The sequence below is a fragment of the Trachurus japonicus genome, chromosome 1 (genome assembly GCF_045865225.1).
Source record: "Trachurus japonicus isolate A0001 chromosome 1, Traja_1.0".
NCBI classification, from domain to species: Eukaryota; Metazoa; Chordata; class Actinopteri; order Carangiformes; family Carangidae; genus Trachurus; species Trachurus japonicus.
Genome location: NC_140907.1, coordinates 14,602,919 through 14,628,852, shown reverse-complemented (window position 1 = coordinate 14,628,852; position 25,934 = coordinate 14,602,919). Strand labels below are relative to the sequence as shown.

Sequence of the window (25,934 nt, the reverse complement as noted above, 5' to 3'; positions counted from 1 at the left end):
AGGGAAAACTGGGCCATCCTTGCTGCAGATGTCATTAGTGAGTGGTACTCTGACCGTTGAGACAAATTTCTCCATAAACTTTATTAGCCATGAAAACAGCGAGAGGAGAGGAGAAAAGAGGAGAATTATCTGAAACACAAGTTGATCTGGTGACAAAGGGGAATGGGGGAGTGGTGAGATGGAACGGAAAAGACATAAATCTCAACTAGATTGTTCTTTTTTAGTTTTTTTTTTCCATAAAAAAGACACTGCTCCTCTCTCTGCTCTACATCCCTCTGCATGTGACCCTCCTCACAATGAATCAAAATCCCACTATGTGTCCTTTTGTGGCTGTTTTACAACCTGTCAGTCACTAATAGCACTGTCAGGGGACAGGTTTGGCTCAAGACCAGGTTGCAATAAAAAAAACAAAAAAAATCATCTCAACATCCCTGTCTGATCATTGTGACTGCAGTAGTTCATTGTGTTTTTAGTGTCAGCGTAGTAGTGGTAGTGGTTTTGCACGCGTGCGCTTCCAGTTGTAACACAAAGGGCTTTTAACACACACAAGCTGGCTGAAATCAGACACTGACCTACTCACATGCAAATGAAAAGCAGGGGATGATTTTAATTTAAAATGTACTGGGGGAATGTACAAGGGTATTTAACACTGCAACTCCTCCAGTAGGAGGAAAAAATGTATTGTGCAGCTCCCAGGATGGATCTCATACACCCACAGTATACAGCTTTCCACGGATGAATAAAAGTTATTGTGCACTTCAGGAGCAGGTCGTGATTATCCATCTACAGATAACAGTATAAGCCAGAATGTAAACAGACAGCGAGGCTGGATTGTCAGTGTGCAATCACACAGATCCTAAACTGTCTCAGCCAAGATAAAGCAGAACCTGAAGTTACTAATCGCCTTGGTGCATATCACACTTCTTTACTGCATCTGGCCTTAAAGGCAGACTTTATGCAGACAGCAGCATGCGGGGGGAATGATGAGGGAAGTGTAGCTGAAGAGGTCAGCGTGTGCATGTGTGTGTATGTGTGCGCGTGCGTGTGCGCATGTGTGCACTGTACATTTTTGACTTCTTGCCACCAAGTCAAGTCTCCTTTCCAGAGGAGGGAGTGAGCAGGAAGCTGCTGGAAGCCATAAATCTGAAACCCCACAGCACAGCTCCTTCACTTCTGTGACACATTTATTGTCCTCTATTCATTTTCCCCTCCTCCTTACACTGTCCTCAGCTCACAACCATCTGAAAAACTGCACAATCTTAACCTTTAACCTGAATTCCTCAATGTCCTGCACTCCTCAAACCCCTCAGTGTGGAGCCTGTACCTTTGAGGGTGTGAGGTCAGGGAGGAATCACCCTGTTTTTCTCCACTCATGTTCTTTAAACGCCTTTAGACGCTTTAGGTCACAAATGGAGTGTGAAGCCAGCAGCGGGCATTGCTTCTGACACAGCTCAGGTGTTTTTCTTGGAAGAGTGCAGGAGAGAGTGGAGCTGCATGTGGAGAGATGAGCTCACAAAGAAACTGACTTTGCTAAGGCTGTGGTGGAGATATAAAGGATACAGACCCAATGAACAAGATGCCCTGTGCAAATTATTGGATCAGGAACAGCATGAGTAATAACTGTGATGGACAGGGAATAACAGTGAGTGACGAGATGAACTCAACTGTTACCTACATGCTGCAGGATATGATTAATGTTGAGTCATTAGCAATAATTGGCAATTCTGTAAATTGATCATAATCTGTTATGATCCCGCCTGACAAACTTTAATCATGAGATTATTATAAACACGTTTGCCGTAGGAAACTACGGGGAAAGTGAGAGCATGTTTAGTTCAGAAAGTGCAGAGGAACAAAGAGGCCAAATAATGAAACACATTTCAAAGAGAGGGAGAGGATCAAAAGGATCAAAATGTGGCAAGAGTGTGTGCATGCATATGCATCACTTTTTATGGAACATGTTGTCTTTGGGCTCTGAAAAGAAGTTCTGTATTTCAGGCTCGGCTATCGTGAGTCATAATCCAGCACTGTCAGGAGAATGATGCAGTAAGAGGTGAACTGTCGAGCATCAGTGCCCTTAAATTAATAATGTAAATTACTGTTCATTTAGCTGTACAACAGCCACAGAAATGACATAATGACCAATGGCAGAATGTACAGAAGGCCAAGAATTAGGTGTTGTAACAGCAGTTTCTGGTAGCAAACAAGAGTGGAGCTCTGCTTTCTTACAACAACCATAGTATATTGAACAGGTGGCATTACTGAAGAGATAAGGTTTTCTTTTATACACACCATATACAGTATATCAGCAGATATCTAAAGACAATGTTGTTAAGTTGTTAAATATACAAACATTGAATTGAAGTGCATACATCACAACTGACTGACTTATTTACTGACAAAAAAAGCATTATAACCCTAATTCTGCTCATTTTTCATCATTTCAATTAAAGCATTTCCCTGTCTCTTTAGCTCTATCTGTAAATATTATAGAGAAATGATTTATTGATGTATTTGAAATTCTAGACAGTAATGATCTACATACTGTGCAGTAAAACCTGCATTTAATATTCTAAATAAATAAAACAATATCCCGTCCAAATACATTACATATTACGTGTTGATACTTTGTTGTTGTTTTATCATTTTTATCTTTGTCGACTTCAGTGAATCAGTGTGTGACAACAAGTTTCAGAAGGGCTGTTCAGAGCAGTTCAGTGTAAATGCCATGCAGCAGTAGTACCAGCGGACAGGGTTCAGTGTGGCAGCTGCTTTAGTCCATGCAGATTGTTTCTGACACTGATGGAGCCGAGATGTTTTTACTGTACTGGCTCCAGAACCACATTTACTGCACTCCTCTGCTGTGGCATAGTGCCTACTGCTCAGCACGAATTAGGCCCTCGTGCATACGCTCTGGCATGAATACACACCGAGTACACACACACACACAGTTACGTTCACTGCTCCACTGCTCTAATTGCAGCGTTGGAACAGTAGCCCTTCTGGTTTTTCTTTTTTTTGTTTTTTTTTTTCTAGAGGAAACTGTTTTCTAGCAAAAAATTGCAGCGCTTCATATCTTCTGTAACCAAATGTGACACTTCTGACTCAGGCAGGAAGGATACAGTTGGGGAAGTGGAGGTGGAGGAAAAGAGACCCCTCTGATCCCGAAACCCAAAACCTCATTGTAATTTAGACATCGGTAGAAGGCAATTAGTGACGGAGGGACTGGTCTTTGCCAGAGCAAGCAAACGGCTGACACACACTGAGGATAAACTCTACGTTTTGCAATAAAAGCACAGTTTTGCTGCAATAATAACCTGACAAGAGGCAGCGGTTATTATTCTTCAGATAATAACAAGTGCAAGTTGAAACTTAGAAAGAAAGAACAAAAAAAGGTCTTATCTTTGTGGAGAGGAAGGCAAACAAAAGGTTAGCAGCACTCTCTGAATCAAACGACAGCAGCACTCGTCTCTCAGGGAGGGAAATGAGCTGAGGATTTATTGATGCGCTCTCTCACAGAGAAGATTAAACCAAGGAGGAGGAGAACGTGTCTTTATTTGTCTCGTCTCATTTCAAATGAGGATTTATTCAGACAAGGCTACAGGCCAAAAGTTCACACTTAGTTTTAGGAGGCAGCAGCAGTTACAATTTGCCACACACATAACTTTAGGTGCAGCTGATCACATGGATCACTGACTGAAGTGCAGGGATATCCAAAGATCACATCTGGCATTCAATGATATTTTGGTGAGTATATAAAAAATGTGATTATTTTTTGTGTCAGACATTGTGTAGCATTTTTGAGTGCCACTTTAGAGGCTAAACATAAGCATAAAATGCTGTATATTGAATATTTTGGCAGAACATAAGTGTGTTGTCTGTGAACATTTTTGTTCAGAATCACCGTTGCGTGACTTGCCAACATCCCCTCATTATGTAAATGGGAAACGCAATCTGTTCACAAAGTTTTCTACAAAACATATTTGCTGTTCCAGTTTAGTCATATACAAACAACTTAGGCTCACACTCACGCTCACTACCGTACTCTCTGCTACAAACAGGCCACACAACTTTCTGCATTTACATCAAACACATTTTTTGGTGAGGCGCATAACTGTCCAATATGGACATAATTCTCAGAGACAGGAGGAGGAGGAGGAATATTAAAAAGAAAGAAAAAACCCCACAGATTATCAGTGTAAAGGTGATGTTTGAAAAGAGGCTCAGCTCTCACAGTTTTCCACCCAAATACTACGACTATTGTAGCTCTAGCGGATGACCCTCTGTGTTTTCCAGTGAAATGTAAGTGGTTGTATAATTTATGTCAGGAATAATATTACCCCCCATGTGTTACTGATTCTGTAGATATTGCTTTATATTTGCTCTGGCGTGAGACTGGCTCTCAGCTACAGGATGATTGCCCTACCCTGGGCCAGGAAAATTGACTATAATTATCAAATAGGCCACTTAAACTTAATCTAATGAAAACGACTTCAGAAAATACTTTGGCCACTTGGTGCAGTTTTTTTTTTTTTGTCTTAACACCTTGCAGCTGATTTATGGAGCAGTGAAACCCCAGCAGAGGGCTGTTCCCCAACATTTGATATGGATTGACTGGATCACATTGTCAGGATTTAAAACATATTTTATGGCTGGACATTTCTTGGGGAAAAAAAACACTTGTTTCAAATATCTACTTTCCCATCTGTGCACATACCCTCCTGTCAACACACTCACAACTTGACCACTGTACTGTAATCTACACTGTTGCGTCTAAAATATGAAATCCTCCGTGTTGGAACGAGAGGTGTCATTTCCGATGAGGTCACCGACCAAGGCTGCAACCCAAACACTAGAGAGTGTTATTCTTTTCCTTAAATCCCGCTCTTGTGTTTCTTTTTTCTCTCTATCTTTGTTTGTGATCGCTTCATTCTTTATTTTCTCATTGACCTTGTTTGTTATTGGGGCTCTCAGTTAATTTAATTTTCCCGCCCACTGCTATGAAAACCCCTCACAGAAACCCAATACTGTCCTCTCTTTCTAGGGGTGGAAGCTGTGCTGCTCGGTGTTCCTGGATAATGAAACAGTGGCTGTCAATGGAGGCAGGACAAAGGCCACTGGCTTTAAAGAGGAACTGAAGTGAGCTTTATTTTTCTCTTAAGTGTCAACCTGGCAAAGCAGCTCCCAACCATTCTATTCTGTAGTATATAACAAAATTATTCTTGGATCAGGGAGAAACTGCTTTATTGTTTGCCTCCATTTTTAATTTTTTTTTAAAATTATTGACAGCAGGGTGAACTAACGGTTCACTTTACTCTCTCTCTGGCCTTGTGGTTGTCAGTCATATCACACATCATCAGTAGATGGATGCAGCACTTTTAAGACTTACAGTATGGTCCAGTGATCTGCTGAAGACTGTGATACAAAGAGCAACTGGGGTGACATTTTTTTTGTCAAATTTACTCCAGAAAACACATGGCAAAAAAATTACTAATACCTATATTAAATTTATGGTAAATTTCACTTCCACTGCAAGTTGCTATCAAAGATTTTTTTTTTCAATAAATCAGTTATGTCTGCTATTTTCCTTGGTTCAAAATACTGACATTAATAGTAAAAGTGACTCTGCATTAGAAGCAAATGTACTGAGATGTCAACAGCTACTCAGCAGTTAAATGCTCACAGACTGCAAATGACTGTCCTTATTAGAACTACAGTCCATATGAATATCAAGTCCCAAAGTGAGCTTCGATAGAAAATGTCTATTGAACCACAAATTGCTAAGGGCAGAGTCTGTGCTGGCTACTGTTGCTTCCCCCAGCGCTCTGTCAGACCTGGACAGGGGTGAGGCAGAGCAGCAGTGCTACCATTCCTCTTTCCATCTACCACTCTCTTCACCCCAATTTTTCTGTCCTCCTCAGAGACTTCAAGAGACAAAAGAAACATCTAACACTGAATATCCCTCATGCTCCACCTCAACTTTCATCTCCGGCCAAAGACCTGTCCTGGGTGCACAGGAGAAAATAGGAGAAGAAAAATACAACCAAAACAAGGGCGGGGATCTCGAGGGGCGAAGGGAAGAAGGTGAAATGTATTCTCTGTGTTTTTTTGTTGTTTTTTTATCGTCAGATCTGGATATCTACAGAGACCTGGTACATAATCAGTTCAATATCTGATCGCGTCTCTTGAGGTTAGAGAGCAAGAGAGATGGACAGAGAGGATGGAAGACTGGGGCCAAGTTTTTATCCCTGTGTCACACAAGTCCAAGCCTTAGCTTCAGAGAAAACACAGAGGCGTCTCTTTTTGGAAATGAATTTTCACCACCAACTATCATCGCATAACAAAAATATTACCATTAATGACTCAATTTCCTTATATATCCCCCATAATTAGGCCCATTTGTTTGCTTTGTCATCCTCTAGTGACAGGGGCCTTTTGTTATTAGAAGCAGAGTGGGGACTCAGCTCGGGAACATGATGACTTATTCCACTCAAGGAGGGGGTCCCCACAGCTGCTGAGGAGCCGCTGCTACACACAGAGAAACACACACACACGCACGCACACACACATTACCACAGTAGGCAGCCTTCATCCTCCAACCCCAGCCCCAGCAGCAGCAGTATTAGCTAATTAATTAGCAACTACTAGTAGCACACTGAGTCAAGAGCCGGTCTCTGTCTCCATCTCTCCTCATCTTTTTCGACTGGACCACAGCAGCAATAACCTGCAATTGTAAACATGGATGACTGACGGACTGACTGCCACATGACTTATTCCTCTTTGCCCATTGCTCTTTCAAAATGAAGTGCAAGCAGGTTCACCTGGTGGGATACAGTCTGCAGTGTTTCCAGTGTAACCAATCAAGTCTGATGTGCTCTGTCACACAAAGATACAAGAATACAATGTTATATTACAAATTTAACCCAGGAATGTGGATAAGACAAGTATAGCAGCATCCACCTTGTTCCAATAGAAGGCTACCCATAATCTCAAAACTGTAAGGGTCTGAGAACTACACTGTGGACAGAAAAAAGACTCCTTCAGAGATGAAGCATAGCAGAAAGAAAATGGAGCCCCCTTCTGAATTAACCCACAACATAAAAACTTTTCTGTTGGTCCAGTTTAAGAGGACAAAGTTTGGTTTGTTTAAAAAAACTCATATTCTGTCTCTTAACTTTCTCTGAATGATCATTACACAATGAAATGCAGCCACAATGCAGCCTTTGTTTTTAACTTTGTTTCGTGGTTTTATCAGACAACAAAGCTATTAGGTCAAGATTTTAACAGCAGCAGACAGCAGTTTAGAATTTAAATTGTAGTCTTGCTGAGCCAAGTTTCAGTCACCATTTTGCACATGTCCTGACAGGAATATGATAATATATATACAATATAAGAAAAGAAAAAAACATGTGAATGAGAGCAGCTTTACTGTATCAAAAAAAAAACTGTGTAGGTGAGGGCTGGGAGAAGGAGAAGAGCAAACAGCTCAAGGGTTGAGGCAGGCCGGCACTAGGCAGAGTGTAAATAGCCTCCAACACTGCCCGGCCGTATACTAGGTTTTGACCTAGTCTTGTTTTCTTTTACACATCCTTCTTCACTCTCTCCCTCTGTGTCTCAATCAGCATTTCGCCCCTATAGCCTTTCCCTGTAATGGGCTCTCTACAGAGGAGCTAAATCAGCTGAGGCCAGTGCTTTCTGAGCTCCTCTCTCTGCTCTCAGCTGGACATGGAGCCTAATTAATTGGCTGTATTGTCCCGGGGAGAGCAGAGGCAGCAAGGGAAGGGGTTAATAAAAGAAGTGTTGGGCGCGCTTCTTTATTCCATCAGATGCTCTCCATTTCGTGGGAGAACATTTTGTATTCTTGTGTGGCAAAGAAGGAGAGGCACAGAGGGAGAGCGAGGGGAGAGAGAGAAAGCGCGGACTTGCAGCCCTTCACCCCACTAATGCATCTTATCTGTGAGAGCTAATGAGTGATGGATTAACCTGGGATCACCCCTGGCAAATTGAGATGACCCCGCAAACTTTCCCCTAAGTACCCTCCCAAAAGTCTGCATTCCACTTCACACATCCAAACAAATATACACACAGGTCACTTCTTCGCTGTTCCTTTCCTTCCTTTCTCCATCATCTCAAATACAGACTGAGATTGCGGCACACTGTTGCCAGATATCACGTTTTCAGTATTTTCTGGAAGAAAAAATATGCTTTCAGTTGGCTACTGCCAGATAATATGTGGGTGCATTAAATAGAGAACTACATCTCACATTGGTTTTATTTCTATCCTCATTAAAAAAAATCGAATCCATCTCATTCTTCTTCCAACAGCTAAGACCTGACTGCAAACTCATTCATTACTGTTGAAACTGATTTAGTTGTGGACTTGTTAACTTTTAACTAGGACTCTTACACATCAACCAGACAGAGCTCAGAGTATCCTGTACTCAAGATTATTGTAAATCTGTCTACTTTGTGCTGACCTCTGCTGACTGAGATCTCTTTGTGCAACCGTGTCAACCTGCTGCCTGTGATTGCAGCTTCTTTATTTAACGACTTGTTTGGTCCAACAGGCTGGGAGAGAACAAAGATGAAGAACTGATGTATGACTCTTGGCTGCCTGTATTACTGTTGGTTATATAGACAATCACAGGCCCACACACACACGCACACACACGCTCAAACACACACAAACGCACACACACACACACACGCTCAAACACACACACACACACAACTGTGACTTGATGGCATCCATGACGACCGGGTGCTACAAACGGTGACCTGCTGGCTGTAATACACACACACACAGTATTTGCCATGACTTATATGGGAAAGACAAAGACATTGGTGATAAATCACCGTCAGCTATTCAACACACACACACACACACACACACACACACACACACACACATACAGACACACACAGACAAGTGGAATTCTAGTGAAGGTTTTTTTTTTTCTTCTGGCACTATGTGAGCATGTTTGACGCAAAATGAAATTGTTTGACTCTGCTTGATCTGTCACAGGTGCTTGCTTCGACTCTGTGTCTATGTGAGTATGAATATGTGTGTATTTGTGTGTGTGAGAGAGAAAGCAAGACAAAGATTGTGCAGATGAGGTGCAGGGGGGAAAAAATCAGTGGTAGCGCCGTGGAGCAGATTAACCTGTACAAGTGCAGTTCTATCCACGATGAGTAAACAGTAACATTGTGTCTGCAACTTTATCTGTATCTGGAGTATAAATATTTACAGCTTTATCAACCACCGCAGACACTTTTCTGTTAGGATAAAGGTTCCAGCTGGCTGCAGTTGACGCCGATGGCGACAGCAGTGTGCTACAAGAACAGAGGGGGGCGCTCTGATCTACACAACAGGCTGCTGCGTAGGGGTGTAACTTCATCCCGCCATTAATCGTCTGTAGCTGTGAGTGTTAAGGACCCCTGCTTTGCGCCCGATGTGCTCACGCTCATGCTAGGTGGTCCTGTCGGCGGGTAGTGTGACTTTTAGTAGAGAGGTTTTTGCCAGGACTTTCACCTTGAATCAAAGACTGAGCAGCTACAAATACAAAAGCCTTCTCTTCTTTTTTTGTGTGTCTCTCTCACTCACTCACACACACACACACACACACAAATAAGCAAGTATCTGTTTTTTATTGTTGCTGTTGGTGCAATTGCAGCCCTATCAGCTACAGGGAGATTCTGGGATAGTTGTAACAAGCTTTGCCAAGGCTTTCATTTTTAAGTGTGAACAGGCCGGTGTAATTGTAGCATAATGTAATAACAACAGATGCTGCACCAACTTCAGTGTTTTGTTGCAGTGTGTTTTTCCTGCCTGAAAGCACGGGATGCAAAGAAACGCAAAACGTAAATATTTTACTGTTAATCTCATTAATATCGCATGACGTAATCACTGCAAGACAGAGTCCAGGGCACAGTGCAGCAGAATGACATTCTTTGCCTACTTGCTTGCTCTCTCTCTCTCTCTGTCGTAGCCTCCAACTCGCGTATTTGCTTTGGCTGCAAACACTCACCCTCCTCTCGGTAACCGTGCAGTAACCTGCTGCCACACAGAGGTGCTGAGGTCATCAGCCCTGATCCTCTACAGCACCACTGGCCTGGGCCTCAGGATCAGGTCTCACATACGCATGCACACATACTCACCGGTTTTTGGCTCCACAGTGTGCCAATTCCTTGCATATACATCATCTCTCTCTCTCACACACACACACACAGAATCATGCACTCTCTTTCTCTCACTCGCTCTGTCTCGTTCTCTTTCACTCACACTCACATGTGCACGCACACAGTGTTTTCCTACCCTGTTTACTGGTCCCTTTATGACTCCCTGTTAACAAGAGAGACCACTCTCTGTTTACGATAGCAATGACTCAATGATCGTGCTAACAGCGTGTTTCAGATCTGATGACTGCATGAATGAGTGACGCTAGCTTGTGCATATACTGGTGGTGGGCGTAGAGGGGATCTCCACCAATTTTACAAATCAAAGTCTGTTTATAGGAATACTAGTGCACATACACACAAAGTTGTATGGAGCCGTCTGTGGCTCCAGAGGGGAAGCTGCGTAAAGTCTGATAAATTTCCTCAAGTGATGTCACATGAGTCAGTGTCTGCATTCTTCGAGACTAAAAATGTAAAATCTGGGGGTGTGAGGTTTGATAGGAGTGAGTTTTTGAGACGGGCTCTTTTTCGTGCAGGGAAAAAAGGCATAAAAGAGCAAAAGTCTATTTCTCTCTAAAATTGCAGATTGTAAAATTGTCCTTTGTGTCTTAAACGTAGGACAATATTAGAATTTTCCAAATGATTCCTCTGGGAATAAAGTGTCAGCTATGTGCCGTAAAGTTAAGTGTTCTTTATCACTCTCACATTTATTGCAACAGCGGGTAAATCTGCACAGATTGAGTCCAGCTGTTGTATCTATGACTTTTCATCACATACCAACCCCCCCCGCGCCCGACCCCCCCCCAAGAAAATCCAAGGAAATCACACAAACCTGACAGGAGCTTAACCACACTGTCACAATATTTTCTCCTGTTCAGTTCTAGTAAACTGGGGCACACTGTGTCCCGTCTCATTAGGCTCCCTCACCTCCTGTGTGACAGGGTTTTCACTCGCCGGTGCCTCATGTGTACGAGAAACAGGCAGGCCGGCTGTGATTCATAGAGCTGATGAGTGAGGCGCTGGAGTGTCTTAATGTCTAATGTGTGAACATATGCTGATGTTGTCTGGCGTGGGCTTTAATTACCCCTAATCATCTGGTACCCACTCAAACCAAACCTTTCCATTACAAACACCTCTCTCTCTCTCTCTCTCTCTCTCTCTCTCTGTCTTTCTTTCTCTTTCACACACACATAGACACACACACTCATCCGTCACTGTTGATGCCAAACCCACAGCACACACAGAGATCCTCCCTCAGCTAAGACGAGCCTTCACTGCAGCATCAAGTCACCAATTAATTCATTAACAGATGTCTCCCCAGGCGCTGTATAGATGCTCACATCTTGGACCGAATTACTGTTTGTGTAAACACCCACTGGTAGGCAACGTCGATTAGGAGACACACATATAGTTGCACAATCTCTCTCTCTCACGCACACGCAGAAAAAATAAATACATTGTATAATAACGAGGCCTAACTGCTGGAGAACAAAGACACATTGAGCACTCATGCACAAGTACACACACAAACACAGAGACAGGTATCAACACAGACTGAGACGAGCTATCTGTCACTGGGGGAATCAAACATCTTGTTGAGTGGTGTGCTTGTATACGTGTGTGTGTGTGTGTGTGTGTGTGTGCTTGTATACGTGTGTGTGTGTGTGTGTGTGTGTGTGTGTGTCACACTTTTGCAGATGTTTGGGAGGCGTCCGAGTCATGTTCGAACACTGTCTTGGCTGTTTTGCAATGCATTGAACTTTTTTGTGCCTAAGGTGACCGGCTGTGGTCGACCTCTCTGTGCCGTCAAAGAAGCACGTCTTCCAATGAAAATAATGAAACAGCTGTCATCGCTGTAAAGAATGCTTACTTCATGTCTGTGGTTTGAAAACGATTAATCAGATTGCTGAAAAATCCTTAGTGGCTGGGTGCAGTATACGCCCAGATTTCTCTCTTGAGAAAATGCCTGACAGCGTAAAAATATGTGTATGTGAATATGAGCTACTACCACTAGCTGAATAAGAGATGTGCTGTGCTTAAAGGACAGAGAGAGGAAGAGAATCAGCTTGGGTCTGATCAGTCGGACCAATTATCACCATCTGCTGAAAGAGTATGCCCCAGATTGGGTGGAAACACTTTAAATGTCACACACACACACAGAGTATGTTTGCACCCACAGGTATACAGCAGCAATAACTGATCATGAGAAACAGGAGGATGATACTGTAATTACAACAATGATGATCTCGCTGGACTTTGTGATACAGCAGCCTCTGTCCACGGTGAGTTCAAGTACCAGCGAGGGTGACAAGAGGAAGTGAGCGCTGGCCAGAAGCCAGCAGAGTAAAGCAGTATGGCCTCCTACCAAACCATTTCTCCCAAAAAAAAAAAACAAGGTCGAGGTTCCATTTCTGCTGCGAGCATGTGCGCTGACGCTGAGACCTGCGTGCACACACTCACACAAGCACCCAGTCGCTGGCTAAAAACGTGGACTCACACTGTGAGCTGGATCTGTGTTGCATTATATGTTGTAGCCAAAGCAATGAAACAAAACCACGGCCGCAGAAATGCTCCGTTTGCCCAAAGGACCCTGAATCGAACAACAGACACAGAGGCTGTGAAATTTCAGAGCGGATTTTTGTCTTTTCTGACAACTGAACACATTCCATCACCCAACGCGACCTGAGCTTAGTCGAAGGCAGTAAAACGGATTGAGATGAAAATGACCTTGTTCCACTTGAGACTAATACTGGACATGCGGATAGTGATAGTAAACCACAGTTACAGATTCAATTTTTAGTTTTATGAATGGCGGCAGCGTGGCTTGTATTTCTCTTAAGTACCAACACAGACATGGACAATAACATTTTGTGTGCTGCCTGGCCATCTTATCTCCATTTTATCCTCAGACATTTTTTCGATATATAAACTCATTTCCACTCTTCAAAGGCCTGTCACAATCTATTATCTGTGCAAAACTGGAATTCCATGAAAATTGAATTGCTTCTTGAACAGGCCTCATGACAAGCAACAACTAGCTCCAAAATTCCAGCTCAGAAAGGGACTGCTGCCAAACACTGACATTAATAGCTTCAAGATATCCCATGCTTCGACATACTCAACGCTATCTGCATTATTTGTCACATACATTGCCTCCATTTGAGCCTAAGTTATTGTGAGTGTGAATGAGCTCACTTCTGCTGCGATTGCATGGCACCTGGCTGAGGAAATGCTCAGAATAGCAGCTCAGACTGTAATAGTTTTATTAAATCATTATAGTTTGGTGCAAATAGTTTGATAAAACCAAAACAGGCCCACTTTTCTGTCCTGTGACGCATGGCCTACAGACTTCGTCACACTAAAGGATGATTCAAGAAATATTTAATCTACTTTGAGTCAATTCACAAAAAAATCATACATACGTATCATACATTTTTATGTCTTGGGTGACCTGCCTGATGTCAGCTGACACCAGAATGAAGAATATCCATTATCAGACAGAGCTAAAGCTCTTTTCTTCATCTTTGAAGGTTCATCAATAGATCAAAATCAACTGCATTTTTTTTTAATTATCTGCAGATGTACAGTTCATGAACTGTGCCACAGCCCCAACAGTATGAACAGTATGATTGTGTCTGGACTCTAACACTGTAACAGCTCTTAACAGCTGCCAATGCTGACCAAAAGGCAACCCTCAAACTTCCTATGCTTTCCATTTCAAATGCAACTACATAGCACACACTCACAAAACTCAAAATTCATGGCACAGCAGGAGCACTGGACCATGTGAGCATTTCAGTAAAAACTTGCAGAAATAAACAAAACATTTTTGCATAAAGTGTTTCATTACTACCGCCTTTTCATATGTATGATATCTTCTTTCTTTCTTTTTTGAGTTCTTGGTCACAGCTGCATCACTCTTTCTCACTGCATGAGCTGGTTCTATGTCGATGTTTCTGTCTGTTTAAAAGACGTAACAGCTCTCAGAATGTAAAACAGCAGGGTGAGCCGCTTGTCTGGACCATGTGCGACTTATTTTTGCAGCGGTTCACTGAATGAGTCATAAACACTGATAAGAGTTCAGTAAAAAAGAGGTTCTTGAAGTGAGAGAAAGGCCATTCCCCCCTGCTTGAACTTGCGGCTAAAGACCTGAAGGAATCAGTGTGCGCGTGTGTTTGTGTGCATGTGCCCACAGATGCGTGCATGTCGGTTAGAAAGAGGCTGTGTGCTGACTCAAGAAGTGAAGGTGAGGAATACGTAGTGAGACAGTACAAAGTGCAAAGATACTCAGTCAGTTTATTCCCAGTTTTGTTTGCTGTGACCAGGACTAACAATGCATCCTGCCGGCGCGTTTGAAGATGAAGGATGCCGGTTTATAAAGGTGCACAGTGAGCAGCTCAAACATTAACCAGAACTCCAGTCATGCCTGAAAAGTACCAACCGAACGTGACAGCAGGAAGACAACTGACGAACCTATGGCTGGAGAACATCTCTGTTTTCCAACTGTCTTAATGCATTTTAAAATAAAAGCATCACTTACACATACAGAGGTGGAGCAATGCATGTCTGACTGGTGAGAAAACTTGTCATTATCAGCTATACGTGCAGGATGACTGTAGACACCTCAAAACTCAGAAACTCAGAAAGCAACATTGATCTCAAAGGGTAAATATTGTAACACTGCCAGTTATCAATAGTCTTTACTTTTTCATGTTGATATTTTCATAATGAACTGCTGTTTCTGCAAGCCGAATTGTCTGTTTCTTTGTCTTCATAAAATGGTCGAGAGCTGATGCTCAGTGGTTGGCAACAACGTTTTTTCTTTTAGATTGTTGCTGCTATCAAACTCCACTTCAGTCGCTCTGGTATTATCTGAACCTTCATTAAGGTTTGGGCAGTAAGCCGCGAAAATAAGAAAAACACACCACCAAACCACAGTATGGGCACAGCTGCTTTTAAGTGCTTACATATGTTTGCTTGAACATTTTGTTTGAGTTATTATTCACATTTTCTCAACAGTTTGAACCTACTCTACTTTTTTTTTTTTTTGACAAAGGAATTTTTACCCCTGACGGTTTCAAGTTGGGAACACACCCACATATCACAAGGCATGAAGACTCTTTTAAAATATTTTTTTCTTTATGCAAGTGGTTGTGGCTTTAAAACTCAATTATTTTAATGGGTATCAAATCAACCGTGTCAACTTTTCTGTGCAGCATGTTTGCTCCTGTCAGTCAGATGCCTCTGAGGAGCACCTGGGAGCGTTTGAGTCTACGTTGTGCTCACTGCTGGTGATATAATGAGCCGAAACAAGCAGCAGGTCTTTTTTTTCTTCTCTTTTTTTTAATGAGTAATGCTAATACTGGACTCCTTGTGTAAAAATAGGCACTGTGGAATAACAGCAGCGAGGTTGGGAAGAGTTTTAATCTCTTCCAAGTTACTGATATGTTACAGTATCAATGAACTCTGAATTTCTAAGTGGAAGCAAAAGTTTCTTCCTCCCTCAGCAGCTTTTATATTCCCACTGGCCCAATAAGTGGTGCCTGGAAAAAAAAGGAAACAATTGTCAAAATGCTCTGCTGGCGCACAGGCCATGGAAATGTCACTCTGCTGCCCCATTATTTGCTCTTTATTTTTTTTCCCTCAAGCTTTCGTCCGTCTCTTTCATTTTCACTATTGTCGTCCTGCTCCATCTCCAGCCCCTCCCTCCCTGTCCCGGCTTCTCTCTCCGATGCACTGCCGGTCCTCTCATTCTGCATGCCTTCAAGCTGTCTTTCTAATCTTCCTGAATTATTCAAGACACTTTCACCTCTTTTGCTTTCACCCAACACGTCCAGGAAACTCGCACAGACCTGAAACTGGGTGACTGGAAGGATAAGAATTATGTTTATGGCTGATTTGCATGGAGAGAAGTCTCTGACTGTGGCTCTTTCTCTTTGTACAGTAATTAGGTGAAACAATGTCACCTTCCTCGCTGTGGGAGTTGAGATTTCTGTGCAGGAGCTCATCACTTAGCCTCTAAAGACTGCAGGAGGAATATTCAGATTCAGGCATGGTGCATTCATAATTTCTTCAGAGGTAAAACAACAGCTCCTTCGACCTTTGCTGCAAATTTAGATTAACACCTTGACACGGAGAATGAAACAGGTCTCTGTTGTGCCCTTGGTGCTGAATATTGAACTCAGTGCATTAGATGCTCGCCCTTTTCTGCAGTCAATAACTCAAATGGATTGAGGTTCACTGTAAGGAGCACATGTGTCCTTTAAGATCCAGAGGAAGTAATTAGGAAAGTGCACTTCAAAACAAAAACAGAGACAGATCTATTTGTATTTTGTGACTTTTTCTTTCTTGCTGGTTTTCAGCTCATGTAGTGCCAGTGCACAGACTCACTATCGTGATAAATGCGTCCTTATGAGGGTTCAGTGAGATTCACAGTGCTGCCATGAGGGTGGGGTGAAACAACACACTCTCACATGTCAATCTGATCGCAAAAACTGTAAACTGTACCCCACTGTACACACTCATCCATCTAAAGCAACCCCTTCCAATGATTTCCTCTTTGTGCTTTAGTGCTGCACACACACACACACACACACACACACACACACACACACACACACACACACACACACACACACACACACACACTTCCATAAGCTATGAAGTCATGAAAACTAAACACCTTGCTGCCAACATGATAGATGCAGTAAGCGACAGGCTTTTGTGGCTCCGATGTTAGACGTATATATGCAAAGTTGAAGTGTCAAAGATACTGGTTGAAGGAAACAATTCATTTATGAGTTCAAGAGTTGAGCCAAAACTATGTCTTTTTTTCTAGTAGCACATTCATCAGTGATTAATTATTCTATTGCTGGAGATTCTTAAACATAACGCAGACATGGAGGGAGGATGGGCGGTTTTATCCTTGCTTTCAAATACACAAATTACTTTAAATCTTCCTTTCCTTTCTCTCTCTAAAGCTTTTTGAATTGTTTAAAAAAAATGCTACAAGCATAAAAAATGTATTTAATTCCACACATTTAAGATCTAATTTGATTGAATATAATATAGAGAGGGGATCAGGTTTTATACATATAGTTCTATTGCTTTCTTTCGCACATTGTAAGCCTCTCGAGAGCCATGCAGAATAGTATGTAGATATTTCCCCAAAACTGCTTCTGTTGATTTAGCAACACATTCTCATCTGCCAGTCAAAAAGTCTCAGAGCTTTAGAAACAGGCAGCACCAGCAAACAAAAACCTTTTAAACAGCTGCTACGTGTCAAAGTGGCTGACATGTGTCCTGACTGTCAAACAATATAGAGCCTGTCTCCCTGCAAAGACCTGCAGCAAATGGAAAAAATAAGGAGACAGATGTGATCAGAGATTTTGTGCAACACCTGTTTTCTTGATAGCTCTAGTAAACGCCTATACTGTAGTATCTTTTTTGTTAGCTTGTTTTTCATTGAAAGTGAATAATTTCAGAAATACATTATCCAAATTGCAGGAATTTGCACTATCCATTATTTTTTTTAATTTATAAAACGTGGTTAAGAATTCCAGGAGTTAGTTTGTATTTTTATTATGTCCAACCATCAAAGCACGTTAATAATTATATCGTAGAGTATGGTAATAAATTGTAATAATTTGTACTTGTATGTAACAATCATAAAATTAATAATAATGATAAATCTACATCTTAATACTTAACCACAAAAACCGGCACTTAGATACTTGTTTCATTATTGACTTTGATGTGGAAAATAATTGTGTGATATTACAATAAAATCTGTGTCCAGTTACCACTGCGGTGGGTTTGTTACAGAATTCTCCAAATAAATGAAAAGGCATTGCTTTAGTGCAGCGGCGAGGTCGAGCTATGAGAAATGTTCCTGAGGGAGATCAGGCTCAGTGGTCCTGTTTGAGGTGGTTTAAAAGCCTCAATTGTGGCCTGCAACATGCTACAGTAAATGGACTTTGAGATTGCATTTTCATGTTGCATAGTGACTTTAAGCCAGTTTTATGCTCGTGGACGCGCGCCACAATATCAGGAAAAAATGTGGTTTTGCTGTGGCTTTGTTTTAAAGGGAAAGTTTGGGTTTAATGAGCGGAATCTTTAAAATTGGTCGCAGATAAATCAGATAACCAAACATTATTATTAACATTATTGACATTATGTAGGCTATTTTATATTCAATAGACCCTTACACGCACATTTTTTTGCACGACCACATTTCACATTAGTCTCCATCTAACAATATCTCATCTGTCGTTTTCTTTAGCCGTGTAATATTCACACTGTAGCCGACAGTTATCTCAAAATCATCCCAGCCAGAACAAATAAAATTTGCCCTACATGCCAAGCGGCTCTGCTTCAGAATCAGAGAGCCGCTGGGATGGGGGACAGTGGATGGACTTACCGACGCACTCGTTGGCCTCCCTGGCTGTGGCTCTCTGCCACGGTCTGTCGTAGTGGAAAGGTTTGCACCTGTCGCACTCCGGCCCGGCGGTGTTGTGCTTGCACTCACACACCAGACTCCCATCCCGGTCCTTTACGCACCGAGATGCGTGGCCGTTGCATTTGCATCTCCCTCCGACCTGCAGGTCGGACACAGCGTAGAAGTACGAGTCCCGCGCCAACTCCGAGTCGTCCTCGTTCTCATCACCGAAAGTGTGCAAGCGGCTGAAGATGACTTTGATGTCAGTGGCCGTGACCCAGTCCTGCAGCACCGGGGAGTTGTCGAAGTCGTGCGCCGACGGCCTGCCGTCCAGCGTGCTGAAGGCGATGAGCCCCCCGGTCAGAGGGTACATGTCGGTGTGGGAGTCCGTGCAGACGGCCTCCTGCTCGTTCTGCTTGGTGATGACGGCCCTGTTCGGCTTGTTGTACATCTTCCTGCACTGGGTCGAGTAAAACTGAAAGGGAACCCAGGTTTTACCGTAATCCATGGACTTGTAAATCGCCATGGATTCGGGTCGGGGCGAGCAGAACTGCAGGCTCACATAGGTGACTTCAAACTTCTTGCCGAGGGACAGAGTCAGAGTGACGTTCTGCGGGTACTGGACGAAGTTCTCGGACTGCCAGCAGGTGAGGTTGTGGGGGTTGTTGAGGTCCGTCAGGTAGGCTGGAGGGTGGTACTTCTTGGGGTCCGAGGCATCGCAGGTGTGACAGTTCCTGATCCTGTCGTCTCCCTTCTCCGTCGATGTCACCACGCAGTATCGGCTGGGCGTCTTGCCGCAGGTGCTGGACACCTTCACTTCCTTCCCGAAGGCGGAGTTGACGAAGTCCGGGATGCAGCGGCGCGGGTTCCCGTGCTCGTCGTAGCAGGGGTCCGGCGGAGAGGTCTGCGCCGCGAACAGGCTCATCCCGTAGCCGCCGAGGACGCTCCGGCACGACAGGGAGGCGGCGAGCAGCACAGTCAGCACAACATCCACAGCCCTTATCATGGTAGATCCTCGGTTTCCAAGAGTCTCCGCCGCTGGAGGAGAAGACAGAGGAAATCAGCGAACGTGTGAGGAGGAGAGAGAGAGAGAGAGAAAGCAAAGTTTGATAGATATAAAATCAAGCTTCTTCAAACTGCAAAAACTGAGGAAAGAATTATTTGTCACTGATGAAAAAGGGACTTTCAGTCTGTAAAAATCTCTCAGCTATTAAAAAAAAAACCCAGTTTACCTGAGAAAGAATTAACACAGATGTCAAAATACCGACGATGAATTAGAGCTACTTTTACTCTATCAGGCACCAATCGCAGCTCCTCCTGTTTTGTTGTTTGTTTCTTCAAATCTCCTGCGTAAAAATAGAGGAGCGGCTGGATTTAAGAGTCGCTAGTTTCCTAATAACAAGTCCCACTCCTCCTGCTGATCTTTTCACAATCTCTCTCTCTCTCTCTCTCTCTCTCTCTCTCTCTCTCTCTCCCTCTCTCTCTCGCTCCCTCTGTCTTTGGGATCGGATAGGATCTCGCCTGGCACAGCTTTCGGTCAGCTCATCCCGAGGCGGTGACACCAGGCGGAACAACGACATCCACTGGTGGTGGCGAATCGGTGAGAAGATTGACGTGAGGAGAGACACAAATTAGGCTGCAGAGAGGGAGAGAGAGAATGGGGGAGACACCAGAGTGGGGCCAATAAAGCACCGCTAGTTTGATGTTTGCCACACTTTCATGTGAACGACAGCTGATACGATCATGTAGCCTAGTAAAATCACCGGGAGAGAGAAGGACACGAGGCAGAACCATTAGCATATTAGGCAAATTACCACAATAAAATTGCAATAAAGTGATAATTATCATTATATGTACCATTTGCAAAATAAAGGTGAATATGGTAAACATCAATTTGATTAATTTGATTTTGCAGCATCCTCTAATTCTGCCGTGCCACCTAAATGCTGCAGTCGAATTTATGATGGGATTCCTTCAAAATAAAATAGCTTCCCCGGACACCAACATGTTACAGTATAGGCATCTAATGTAGGAGTTAGCTCAGCCTTGTCAAAGTGCAACTCCAAACTATCACATCTTTATAGTAGCTTTGTCTGTTGCAGTTTCTGTCAACAGTCATAAGCTCCTGACAACTAACCGACTGCAGATAGTCTGTAAGGAGTCACACGGGATAAGAAACGACACTAAAGCTTTCCTACTCACATGTAAACTACAGTACATCAACTGCTGAGAGCAAAACAATTTGCAGACCAGACGCGTCTGCGTCGATCTGAAGGATGAAGGCTTCATCACTGCTGCATAGTCATCGCTCGTTGTTCTGCTCGGTCCACAACAGCAGCAGCAGCAGCAGCAGCAGCAGCAGCAGCGGCTCCACGAGACCTGTTGAATGTCGGCAGCAGACGCAGCAGCGCCATCTTGTGTCCATATAAGAAAGCTTCTGCTTTAGTCCGTGCAGAGAGCGGCTTCTTCTACTGTACTTTTCTCCCAGGCGGTGGAGGCATTACGCTATTTATCTGAGGACGAGGACGACTGAGTGGAAGATGCTGCAGGTGGATCAGGCTGCTGCTGGTTCAAATGAAATCACAAGCTTTACTGATTATTTTTTAACTAATTATTTTTCGTTTAAAAATTATGATTAAAAACACCAGACACAATCTTAAACAACTGTATTCTATACTTTCACTTTCTCGAATATAAACTGAGTTCAAATAAAATGCAGCATATTAAAATATCTGAGCTGGCGCATCTTGACGTGATCGTGGGGTCGCCAGAAATTTGATATGTCAAAATGGGGTCACGAGCCAAAAAAGGTTGGGAACCACTGCATTAGAGAATCAGATTTGCATTAAAGGGTGTTTGACGCTGATTGCTTACCTGTATTTTGGAATTAATCTCATGCAGACAATTAGCTAATTGGTGGGATTCTTCTCATGTAGGCTATTTGTGAAATAGAGACATAGGAGGGTAACTCGTGTTATGCAAATGCTGGGCTACAAAACACTTTTAATAATGTTATGGGTGAGACAGTCAGGAAGCAACAGTCAGATGTTGTTGCCATCATGGTCAACATGTCTGTCTCTGGGTTCACAGAAAGGCAGTCGGTCTTATTATTAGTTCTAATTTCAGCCCTCACGTCTACCATATTCAGGTATGATTAAGTCTTATCAGTCCTGCAGCTGCTGCTCTGGCTTCACTTCTCTGTTTCAAGCATTCACGTGGACAGAAGAATAGAACTGTTTTATCTGATCTCTGTCAGTTCAGATCTGCCGTGTGGAGAGAGACACGTACTGCCAACTTCGGCACCTGGAAACAGGAATAAAACCTGCTGAGATGATGATAGCTGCTGGTCTCTTTGGGGAATAAACTGTTCCATATCAGGGCAGAGTTGAAGCAAAGTTGATGTTAACACATCTGACACAAAACAGAAGATGCTACAGCCTAATATTAGCACAATATGTACAAGACTTGGATGTGGAAACTGAGTTACAGTACAGCGAAGAGAAATAAGTGACGTACTGTAGACACAGCATCTTTGTTTTTTTTTAGACTTTTCAGGGAAACGCATTTCAACAAGAAAAGAAATAGACAAGGAACTGTAGAAACCATTGGGGGTGTGTAGAAAACATGTCTTTTTACACTAAAAGAGAACAGTTCTGATCAGTACTTCCTGTTCAGTTTATTTATGTCTGTCCAAGGTTCTTCATGTTGATTTCCAGTCACTTTGCTGTCCTGAACAATTAGGTCTGTTTTTTTTCTTCTTTTTTCACCTCCTTTAGGATCCTGTTTTCTCTTTGTCTCTTCCCTATAAACCCTGTGTTTTCCCTCAGTTTCATCTTGGTTTTGTTCTCATTCAGTCTATTTCCTCTCTCCTGGCTCTTTTCTGTGATGTCTGCTGACTTTATGTGGTTGAATGAGTTAGGATTAAATCCTTTCAAAACTGCAGGTAACAGTCATTCAAATAAAATTATATAAAAAATGAAATGGAATATGAATCCAGGTTGATAGGGCTTTTGATCTGAGCTGAAAGGGGCCAAGGTGATACATGACGGGTTGTGGAGCACTGAGGGAAGAGCAGTGGATGAGCAACACCTGGACCTGTTTTCAGGTGAGGTTTTAAGTTTTAATCCAAAAACTGATGAATGATTTCTATAACGAATCATTTCATCATCAAGTTGTGTATTTTCATGGCACCACTTTTACAGTTTATGAAGATAAAAGTCAAAAGATGAATATTTGAAAAGAAACTGTGTCCCACCTTTCATTGGAAGCCAGCGGAGTGTTTAATTCAGTGTAATTCGTATTCATTCACATCAAGGCTGTTTGAAGTTGTTATTGTTACTCTCTGGTCACAAACTGCGCTGAAATACAATGCTGTTAATGTTTACAGTCTCTGTTTTGTATGGTTTGCCACCACATTTCCCTCCCTTCACGAGAAGGGGAATTCACAGTCTCTAGTATATGAAATGTAAATGACAGGCAAAGCAGGAGGGGGAAGTAAGGGCAGCATTTCCCTGACACAGAACAGGTGAGGATCTAATGTGGATCTCACAAACTCTTTATTAACACACTACTTAATATGCTTCACTGAAATGTATCAGTTCTGCTCAGACAGTTATTTGCATTAAATTAACCGCCATTGGGCGACAGTTTGCCGTCCTTCATTCTGTAAGATACAAGATATTAGAAGACGTTTCATCTTCATGTGTTCATATTCTATCAATGATTTTGAACTGTCACACAAAAATCACAAATCACAGAAAAACAAAAGCTGTTTTTCTGTTAACTGTCTTAGTGCTGCTAATAGGCTCGTCTCTCATAACAAAACATGTGAACAAAGCCACAACATCTAAACAAAGACACTTCACTCACAAATAGCGTGAAAACAAACACGTCAAACAGATGACTTCCTTTTAGGGGCCAACATCCCTTCAGACTAGCAGGCTCTCAAACACGCATAAATACACACATAGACACTTACACAATTATTCCTCCACCTACAAAGCCACTCACACAAACACACACACACACACACACACACACCAGCCGTCTCAGTCATTGTGCTCACATGCACCTCTCTCATACACTTCCTGTTTGTGAACAGCCCTCTGTATGCGTGAAGCGCAGAAGTCTTTGAACGCAGCAGAGAGATACAACCAGATCCACCGCCAGCTGATTTCACTCTTGTCTGACTGCACTGCTCCACCATGCCCAGGAAGTGGGTTTGTCTGTTAAACTCTGATGTGTGCGGTGAATGAATGGCAGAAGCACTGAGCTGGAGACGCTTTGCCTTGGACTCTTTGGACTCTTAAACAAGTGCAGAGGATATGGATGCTGGACAGTAAAACCGCAGGTAAGACAATGAATGGCCGTGTGTTCTTCTTGAAGGACATCTTCTGAACTCTTTGTGAGCTGGGAGGGGGATAGTAGTCACTAAGCGTTGGGACAGTTTCTCTACGATCCTCATGTTCAGACTTCATGACTGACAGAAGTTTTGATTTTGAAGCATTTACATGTCTGCATCTCAACTAGCTTGTCTGAGAATACAATGATTTGTGGCTTCATCTGTTGATGTAGGGTAAATGTAAAAGATTTTCATCAATCATCCATGTTATTGTGTTTTTACTCATGTAACTAGAAATATTTAGTTGCGCTTCTCAGAAATGTGAAAGCTTCAGCTGTCTTGTTTTCTGTCAGAGGAGCTGAGGGGAAAGTATCAGTGTCACAGGGCTGATAAAAGCAGGGTCATCATGTTGACAGCCCCCTTTGGTGTAAACTCACAGACCCCCGCCCCCCACACTGATGCCATTTTGGGAACTTCTGCTTTTTCAGATGAATCATGCCTTTAATAAACAGCGAGGAAGTAGAGATGGAGAAGCACGTGTTAGGTGCCTGGATGTGTTCTCTCTTTAAAATCTATGTGTCTGTAAATGGGAAGAATAAATTAAGCGTGCTGATCTCAGATGCTGGTGTCAGCACCTTCAATGGCACCACAAGGTCAAGAGAGTTCATGTTCCTGGGCTTATTTCAGGATATGTGTTTTTTACTGAGAGGTTGAGATCCAAATGCATCGGATTTCATGCATGCAGTTATAATTCAGCTTCACGTATTGAGTCTGTATTAAGTTTATCAATTATTTGGATATAAAAACTGCACTTAAATGTGACAACCAGGGAAACAAGCATTGAATCTGGTTGACTAATTAAACAATATGACCAGTTTGACATTGCTGAGTCTGTCAGTGATCTTTTAGGGCTCCACCCCACTACTGAGCCAACGCCTGTACTCAACATCCTTCTCACTACGTCAACTAACCACTTGTCAGCCACAAGTGCATTAAAGGTGCAGTATTTATAAAAGTTCACTACCTTATATAAACTGGCAGATTGCTTGTTATACAATTAAATAAATGCTATGAGGTGAAAGAAGATGCCAAATTGTTATTTCAGGTGATCGTGCAGTAAAAATAGTATATCAGCCAAGCCTTGTTTATTTATAAGCAAATTGCAAAGTCTATAGAGGATTTACAGTATTCCTAACCTAGCCACAGTAGATAGCGATAACAAAGTCAGGGAGAGAGAGAAGGGATGATGTACAGGGTTAGATTTGAACCCATGGCAGCAGCAGTTAAGACAGAGCCTACATGGTGCACGCTCTAGCTGGTGAGACACTGGGATACCTCACCACTTCAAATCTCAAAGGGTTTATCCTTAGCCATATAGGTGTGTAGATTTTAGCTTTAAATGTAACATAACCCATCATGGCTTTGTGACCTGCACCCTTCCTAATAAATGACAACAGACACTTCCAGTACCACACAGGAAGGGATCATCTATTCTTCTTAGAAATTGTTCAATTGCACAATCATCTTGAGTACAATCATCTCATCCTGTTGAGAAATAAAAACTGTCGGAGCAGTGGAGAGGCCATGGTTCAGGGTTGAAATGAAAGGGGAAAAGAGAAGGTTAAAGGTTAATGACTGGATTGGAGCCACCGCAGATATTCAATATTCAATATGAAGCGTAAAGTACCTCACAGTTTGTTGTTTGTATGTTTTTTTTCACCTCAAGCAGAGGTGATTATTTTATCCTAGTGCTGCAGTGTGTGTTATTCACAACATTGCTTCCTGTTTGTCTCTTTATGGCTGTGGTATCAGTAAAATCTTCATTTTCACCTTTACTACACATACTTTGAGGTTTCCACCCCCGTGTGTGGGCACATATGCGTATGCGCACATGCAAAACACACCTGTTGATACAAAATAAGAAAGAAAAAAAAATCATTCAGTGATGTAAGCTTTACAGCACCCAACGCATTTCTCCAT

The 25,934-nt window shown here is 42.6% G+C and overlaps 1 protein-coding gene across 2 annotated transcripts in view; it reads right to left on the bottom strand.

The window, feature by feature from the left end:
- The window catches only part of ntn1a (netrin 1a), a 58,404-nt gene extending 38,151 nt beyond the window's left edge, over nt 1-20,253 (bottom strand). The window contains exons 1-2 of one of the 2 annotated variants that reach the window (XM_085774396.1): nt 19,846-20,253; nt 18,596-19,651 (exon numbers count right to left, since the gene is read on the bottom strand). In XM_085774396.1, coding sequence (XP_085630522.1) covers nt 18,596-19,619 — 1,024 coding nt within the window. In that variant the 5' untranslated portion in view covers nt 19,620-19,651; nt 19,846-20,253. The remainder of the gene's footprint in view (nt 1-18,595; nt 19,652-19,845) is intronic. The other variant, XM_085774407.1, reaches the window with a different exon arrangement.
- Nucleotides 20,254-25,934: the final 5,681 nt, after the last annotated feature.